This window comes from Austrofundulus limnaeus, unplaced genomic scaffold (assembly GCF_001266775.1).
Source record: "Austrofundulus limnaeus strain Quisiro unplaced genomic scaffold, Austrofundulus_limnaeus-1.0 Scaffold2, whole genome shotgun sequence".
Taxonomy (NCBI): domain Eukaryota; kingdom Metazoa; phylum Chordata; class Actinopteri; order Cyprinodontiformes; family Rivulidae; genus Austrofundulus; species Austrofundulus limnaeus.
The window spans coordinates 7,878,182-7,886,804 of record NW_013952404.1 but is presented as its reverse complement, the minus strand read 5'-3'; the positions used below and the strand labels follow the sequence as shown (position 1 = coordinate 7,886,804).

General features: G+C 40.0%; 1 protein-coding gene across 1 annotated transcript in view; it reads right to left on the bottom strand.

Moving 5' to 3' along the window:
- Positions 1-4,956, bottom strand: part of mboat2a (membrane bound O-acyltransferase domain containing 2a) — a gene marked incomplete in the record, with an annotated part of 34,507 nt that extends 29,551 nt beyond the window's left edge. Inside the window, 1 exon segment of the mRNA XM_014014494.1 lies at positions 4,669-4,956. Within this exon segment, the coding sequence (XP_013869948.1) occupies positions 4,669-4,752 (84 nt within the window).
- Positions 4,957-8,623: the final 3,667 nt, after the last annotated feature.

Here is an 8,623-nt window from a genome sequence, read left to right as displayed (position 1 = left end):
CGTCTTGCTGGAGCATCTGTGACCAAGACAGCAAGTCTTTGTGATGTATCAAGAGCCACAGTTTCCAGGGTTAATGTCAGCATACCACCAAGAAGGATGAACCACATCCAACAGGATTAACTGTGGACGCAAGAGGAAGCTGTCTGAAAGGGATGTTATGGTCTAAAACCAGGTGGTTCAGTTTCATTGTCTAACCCCTGTATTTGATCAATTTGTTAGCATTACAGTTAGGGCTCGGCGATATGGCCCAAAAATAAAACCCCAGATTTTTTTCATCCCAAATTAGATTTTTGATTTTAAGCAATTTTGTTTCCCTCTTAACAGAGTGCCTCTGTTTCAGGTGTTGAAACAAATTTGTTGTACTCCTACTTTTTGTAGCAAGAGCCTTCAAACAGATTTTGCAGTGAGGTGTTCATTGCTCCAAGACCGAGGTTGAAAAACCTAACCAGTTCCAGATAACTGAAGAAACAGTGCCTGTTGGGGAAGTAGATCCTCTCTGCTAGCTGCRATATTGTTGTGTCATGTACCAAGCATCTTGAGGGACAAGTGGAGTGACCTCTGAACTACAGAAACTCAAAGAGTGCACTGGTGGGAGAAAAAAAATCCAGATTTTCCCACAATTAAATCTTTATAAATGGCAAATTCGAATTAACGGATTAAATCTATTTATCGCCCAACCCTAATTACAGTATGTTCCACCTTCAACATAGATGTCTTTAAAGTGTTCATAAGTTGTCTAAAACATTATAGTGTGACCTTTTGATAGACACAGATGCAACACTTAAGGTGGRAAAACACAATTCACATTTTTACACGATAAAAGGAAACATATACTCAGGTCCCAGCAKAATAAAAGATAACAAGAACAACTCTCAAACACAGAGGAAAAACATGCTTGTAACACGCACAGCAAAGAGCTAAGATCGGTGCAGGTTCATCGTCAACAAGGTGGCAGCAAACMCAGTGTTACTCAAGCCATCTGTTGGAAATTCCTGTACTTTTTATATTTCTATATCACAATATAGATCGCAAGGTTTTTTTAAACATCACTCAGACCTAGAAGGAAGCCAACATGCTTATTTGCCAACCACACTGCTGTCTATAATATGCAGCTTGAAAGTGGTTGGAGCGAGTTAAACAACACTGCAAACTTTTTAATCCCTACTCGTCCGAAAATAAAAATAATTTCTAGGACTGCTGGTAAAAATCTGTTATTTTGCAATGACTGTTGCAATAATGATTARGACTTGTAACACTTAGCTTTGTTCCTTTTGTTCTCATAAAACTGGTTCACATAAGGGTGGAGATTTCCTCTCTACAGCTCCTGAGGCATCCTGTGGTCCCTGTCGTGAAAACATGAAGTGCAACCATCTGATGGTGATCTTAGCTCACTTTGTCAGAACAGAACCAGCAGATTCAGTGAATTCAGAATATTGAAAGCAGTGAAAAATCTGCACAAACGGGTTGTTTTAGGTTCTTTGTTCAGAGAGAGCGAGGAGTGAAGTCAGAGCATCAGAGCTGTGCTAATGTTGGAAAAACCGCTTTGGCAGGCCCCTGCGAGGTCATGATCCAGTGAAACACCTGTTCGCATATGAGCATCCAGATAACAGAGCAAGAGGAACGCGAGTTTTCAGGTTGGTCAYGTTCCCCGAGCTACTAAAGACTAAATTAACACGACAAATTTTACTGATAACAAGGCTGTTCCTGTCAGAAAGTCACAAACCATTCAGCTGGGTGTTTCTGAATTTTCCTATCAGTGAGTTCCATCAAAAATATTATCAAAGACATTATTGAGGTATGTGAACTGGTTTTTAAAATATCAGGCAAAAAATAATGCCACAGCTCAATGGATACACTAATGTGGAACAAACACACCTGGTGTTTTGAACCTTGATGTAAAGGAATAAAATTCATGTTCTTAGTATTTTACGTTGCCTTTCATCTGTATTTCTCAGGTCAAAGCTTCTCACAATAATTTACTGGAATTTTGTCRCAGTCCTCCCACCTTTTCAGCTCTAACTACAAACTGAGAGACTGYGATCAGMGCTTTGTGATGGTCGCTCCAAAACACTGACTTTGRTGTCCTGAAGTCACTTTGGAACTAGTTTGGCATTTTGCTGAGGGTCACTGTCCATTTAGAAAGCCCGTTTGCGCTCAAAGTTTGTATTTTTTCCTGACYTCTTGAGACGTTGTGTCAATCGATTTGGTGAAGGACACCATTTCATCCTGGGGAACAAACACACACACACACCAAAAAAACATGATACCACCACCTCCATACCTCACGACTAGGATGCTGTTTGAAAATTTCCCTTTTTCCTCTAAATCAGAGGTGGCCAAAGTTGGCCAACCAAGCCATTTGATTTGGCCCACCAGCAGTTGTCCTGGTTCATAGATTGTAATCTCCTGTCTTATGTAGAAACACTATATTTCCACTTTGTCTTTTCAACCATTGGTCCAATTATACGTACAAGGATCTGTAGTCAGATAGTCTTAACTCATGGTACTCATTTTATATTTGAATTATGTTAAGATTAAATATAAAATACAAGTAACTAAATAAATAAAATAAATATTGACCCTTATCGTCCCGCAGAGGGGAAATTGAGTCTCTGCATTTAAACCATCGCACATGTGAACACATGTGGAGCAGCAYGCWGCCAGTTTCGGCGCCRGGGGAGCAGCTGGGGGGTRGATGGCCTTTAGATTAAATTTAWGCACTTATCTAGATTTGCACACCTTTATAAGACCCCATATACTCATTTTAAATTATGAAAAGTCCCATGAGCCTTTGCTGCCCGAGCATARGTTGAAATTTCTCCATGTCCATGGACTGAAAATAAACAAACAAACAAAAGAATGTGAGCAACCGCARTGGCACATTATAAAAAGTAAAACAACTTCACTTAAGAAGTATTTGRATTTCATGTACTACATTACTGCATTTGGCCCATGACCCTCAGATTGATTTTAATTTTGGCCCTCTCAGGGAACATGTTTGGGCACCCCTGCTCGAAATGTAGTCATTAGTTCAGTTAGTTTCATCAGAGTGTAGGGGTCACCTCGAGTGAAGAAACAGGAGTCACTGCCTCAAAGCAGGTCTCGGAAAGGCCTGAGAGAAGGCAGGAACACTGAACTCTATTTTAGGCCATGACAGATCATTTCAACCTGTGGTGGAGGACTTCAGTTCTCTTAACCAAATAAGGGACAGAAACAATCTTTTCTGTTCTGTTCTGTTTGTTAATCATAAGATTAACAAATGCATAACATTCTTAGTTAAACAACAAATGAATCACGAACAGAAAAGATTGTTTCTCTCCCTTATAGCCTAAAATAGAGTTCAGTGTTCCTGCCTTCTCTCAGGCCTTCCGAGACCTGCTTTGAGGCAGTAACTCCTGTTTCTTCACTCCTACAAGACCCCTACAAGAGCACAGTACGTCTCCCAAAATCAATGTCTTTGCCTCTGTGTGTGTTTGTAAACTATAATTTGGCTTTTTTATGTTGTTTGTTTTGGAGTAATGMTTTTTTCCTCACGGAGTGGCCTTTCAGCTCATGTCAGTACAGGACTTGTTTCTCCCAAGATCAGCTTATGATAAAAAAAATAATATTGTTCCCAAATGCTTGAGTTGTTCTTTAGTAGTTTCACATTTGTTGATGTGGGCCCATCTAAGAGAGTGACAGAGCAAAGCGGTCYTTTTTTAAAGGAGCCAGAGACCACCAACATCTCCTTTAGACACAAGTCTCAGAGCAAACCAACTTCCTCCRAGACACGCCTAACACATCAGGTGCATATGAGAAAGTCACGTTGAAAAAATGTTTGGTATGTGGAGAAAAAAAGGCCCATTGGGATGTGAGCACACCCAGGACTCGGCCGCTGAATGAATGACGCCTCCACATGTAAAAACAACCTGAGCCCCTTTAAAACCTGAACAGGCTGACACATGTTCACCCGAAGGGTTAAAATCCTTTACAAACACCCAGTCAGTGGGTGGATAGTAAGAAAGTTACTTGTTATATGAGTGATTGTGCTCATTTCATAAGCTGGAGCTGATTAACTTTCAAAAACCACTACTACACATTTGTTATTTCAGGGTTGCCACACCTACAGTAACTCAACACATTCCCACCCAGTTTCAAGAAATAAAATAAAATAAAAATAAATTCTTTAGCTGATACACCTGAATGATCACATCTGACATGACAGCATGTAGAAGTTAATAACTTGTGTGTAACTAAAGTTTTAAAACAAAAAAAGTCTATTCTTACACTTTAAAACTGAACCATTAAATATCAGAATACTTGAAGTCAAAACTATTAAATGTTTTCTGGTTTTCTCATTTCTAAACTGACTTAATGCACACTGTTTGGGGACAAGTTCTGTAGAACATTTAAGTCAAATAATGATGCTTTTTGTTGGTGTCCTGATGAAAAGTAGACCCCAGTTGAAACACCTCTGTTGGGTTTTTGGACATTAAAATGAGGAGACAAAGGYCATTAGCTCGACTTGCTTATGATGACAGTGAATCATCATCGGGAATTATTACGTCTTATGCGAGGTAAACGCGTCATTTACACGGGATACACTAAAGTTGATGGAAATAATTGATTAGAGCAATGACTGCGATTATTAATGCGCCGTTTGAGATGTAGTTCTGTGAAAYCACGAACCTGGTCAACGGGGAGATTTATAATTTCGCTGATGGGCTGCAACAGAGTGGATCCGGTACAGGATGCTGTCGTTTGGGGAGCCATGCTTGAGTGGTGTCTGTAAATCCTTCCTCTCCGGGTAGCTTCGTTCCCCTCTGTCGCCTGCGACGATAAATAAATACCCCCGACACCTCCGCCACTGCTACCGCTGCAGCTGCTGCTGTTTTCTCCACGGACAGGGACGCTTGTCACCCACAGCACGCATGCAACAAAGAGTACGAACTCAGAGCGAGAGCAACACCCGCCTCGCCTTTTCTCTTTCGCTTGAACGCGACTTCGCAGTTTTAGCTAGGAGTTTGTCAACGCCGAATTTTGATGTTTTTTATTTTTTAATATAGAAAACGCTGCTAACGTTTAGTAAATGTTAGGACGCTGTTATCAGATAATAAAAAATATATTTTATGTCAATAATCAACTTTGCAGGTACTCATCTTGTGTGCATGCGCGGTTAAATCGCAAGTGACACAACTGATGGATGACGCTTCCACCGTCGTGGAAAAAAAACTCCACGTTACATCATTTGTGGTAATCGCTAAAGTGCATGCTAATCCCATCTAATGTGTTGCGATGACTAATCCACCCCGTTTTTATAGACTCCGTTGTTGCTATTTTTGAGTGCGAACTATCTTGATACAAGCGAACCTTTGACCACAATGAAAATAGTGTCAGCACAGAGAGAGATGGCGGCCCAGCCCTCTGTCATAATCATCTATTTTGACCTAATATGCGGAGAAACAGACCTCACTCCAGCAGCCACAAGGTTACAGAAGATATATGGATATTAATGTGCAGTCTCTGCTGTCAATTTGAATTAAAAATAACAAATATAATAATAATGGATGCAATTCTTCTCACATGTATTCCACGTGAGTGGAGAGAAAAACATGACGTCAAAGCAGCGTAAATTGGACTCATTTGTAGTGTTCACATGCCACAGCATGAAATTTGCTCTGCAGTGAGCAAATCATGATCTCTTATTTGAACATAAACTCTTAGATGACATTTGGTAGATGGGATGTTTTGTATTATAGTCTACATCTTTGCATTGTGTTGTGCTCATTGAGCACAATCTCATTGCATTCCTTGTTTTTTTTCCCCATCACAAAAAGCAAATAAACATGACGTCACTTGTAACGTAAATATTGGAAATCTTTTATCCTGTGCTTCGTATGTCATAAACTTTGGGGGTGAGTTTAAGGTCAATGAGCGCCATCTAGCAATTTTCAATTATTGACATACTACATATTACAKATTTTTAAATCATTATATTTTGTTTATTTGCAAAATATACATTTTCATCTGTATTATTCATATTATGAGTTCCCTTTTTACTGAATTAGCTGAGTTCTGTTKAGTTTGCAGCAGTTCACCACAGATCTTTGCGCCTGCCCGCAGCGGCCACTAGAGGGCAGCACAGGAGCAGCTCCTCTGCTCTGTCTGCAGCGTCGTTGGTCATTTCTTTTCCTGAAGTTTAGCTCAGCTGAGGATCAAACCAGATACATTGCTACGAGGTGGACTGCACTTGTTTATTCATATTCCCAAACCTCTTCAACTCGAATAAATAAAGCTAATAAAGTTAATCTCTGCAGAGATTAACAGGGGTTTGATTTAGCTGTCTGATCTTATTAGTGTTTCTTTTATTGGATTTATAAACTTTCCAGAACTACACAGGGCAAAGCAGCTCAGTGCATTTCATCATAAGCATCTAAGGATGGGATTTTAAATTATTGAACGCTAACTTGTGGATGTTTTTGAGGCCGCACATCACAACGAATGTACAATGATCCCTATGAAATGTTAAAGAACAGCTACATATTCTGAAGACAAGAAAAAAACGCATGAAAAATAGATTTAAGAGCAGAAAGTAATGACAGATTTTCTACTTTTGTCAATAAAAAACTTCATAAACTTATAAATATTTGAGTTAAAAATATGTAAATAATTCATGCCAAGGATTTCTAAAAGCTCKGTTCACTTTTTCATATCACCACAATTCTGTATCATTCAGAACTACACAAACACAGGGACAGTCAGGATTCCTGTTCCTCCTCTGAGATGTCCAATTAGACCCCGTCGTCCCCAAAAGAGACCCGCTTTCCTTTACTCCCTTGCCTCTCTGGACCATTTAAAGCCAACGCCGAGCTAAAAAGTCTGTGCAAATCAGTTTGAAACAGCAAAGCGAATGGTGACTCTGTGGGTTAAGCACTCGTTCATGATGAAGGCCAGGGAGTGGAGCCCAGTTGTGATGATCTCTGCATTCAGTCCTCTGCCTTTTCTTTCAGAAGCGCTCTCTATCTCAGCCTGAATAGCAGTCGTTTTTAAAAGCTGATGGCTCTCGCTCCGAGCTCCTTATTTAGTCAATAGTCCATCTTTCGCTCTCAGTTTTTCCTCCTCCGGGGACAAACTTGCTTTTTTGTTTACGGAAAAAAAGAGAAAGCGAGTATCTTTGTGTGTTTTTTGTGGGGGGGAATGGGGGTCAGCCTGAAAGGGTTTTTTTTTTRTTTCTTGAAATAGAACAAGTCCTCAGAGATGTGCTGTTTATTTACCACCACAATCCTCCATGTCTTGAGAATATGTTCTCTTCCCCCTCCTTTGTTTTCATTATTTTTGAGGCGGCAGCAGCTCCTGCAGACACACAGGGGCCATGTTTACAGACCTTCAGGGTGCCTCTGCTCTCTGGTGGATCTTCTCTAGGAGCAGCTCTCAAAATGCTCCAGCTGTGCAACCTGAGGAAACCACAGAGGTTCTGCTTAAGACTGACACAGWCAGTTTGGTTATACTGATCATGCTCTGTAGAGACACATCCATCCATTATCTTTACCTGCTTCTTCCTTTCAGGGTCACGGGGGTCACTGGTGTCCATCACAAACAAGACCAACCAGTTACCAGTTAGCCCAGTGGATGCACAAGTTCATGTAAAATCAGAGTTCTAATCTACAAACTAAAGTTATACATGTGGTTGTACAGGAACAATAGTCCTGACTGTTCCTCTCTGCATGCAGAGGAGATTCAACAACAACAAACTGCTGACAGATCCATCATTCTCCCACATCAACAAGGCATTTTTTAAAAGTGCGGAGTCAAATTTGTTCCCATCATCCTTCTTCAGTGGGAGAAACAGCAGCTCTCTCAGCTCTTTGTTTTATTTTCTGCGCAGGGTGGGGCACTTCTCTTGTTTTTTTTTTTCCCTCTCATTTCCAGTCCGACTGCACGTTCTCCTCAGTTCAGTTTCCAGTGTCACAAATGGTTTGTCATTATCAGCCTCTAACACTGTACCAGTGTAAATATAGATCACTGCAAATAGATACTGGCAGCGTTTAAAACAAAGGTTTTGCAGAATCTGTTTGAGCTCAGAGTAAGTGCTGGGAAAATCAATCCAACTACTGCCACACTGAGGTCAAAATCTGACAAAGTGACTGAATTCTTGTGTTTTTGAGGCCAGTTTTATCACCTGCTGCTTGATAATGAAGCTAATAGCAGACTCAACTGGAATCCATTTATGCTCACTGGGTTTATAAGATGACAAACTCTTCAACTAAATCTCAGCTTAAATCTAATACACCATACCAGCTTTTTTTAAACTAAAGTTTCACTCATAAAATAAACCAAAATTTGTTGAATGAAAATTGGCTATGTCTTTTCAACAAATTTAAATTGTGTCAAACTGAAGGCCTGCAGGCCAAATCTGGCCCTCGTTAGCATTATATCTATCCCCAAAGGTAATCCTTTAAATGTGAAGTAAGGAGTTTTTTATATTTTGTGCGTTATGACAGCAGGCGGACTTTCAAGCCAAGAAAATAAAGTTTGAATTCTTCTTATTTCCAAGTCAAATAATTGGATTTTTTGTGAGGGTTTTCCCTTTTTTCCCATCTGATTTGTTGGATTGTGATTAAATGTATCGATAAGAAAAAATAAG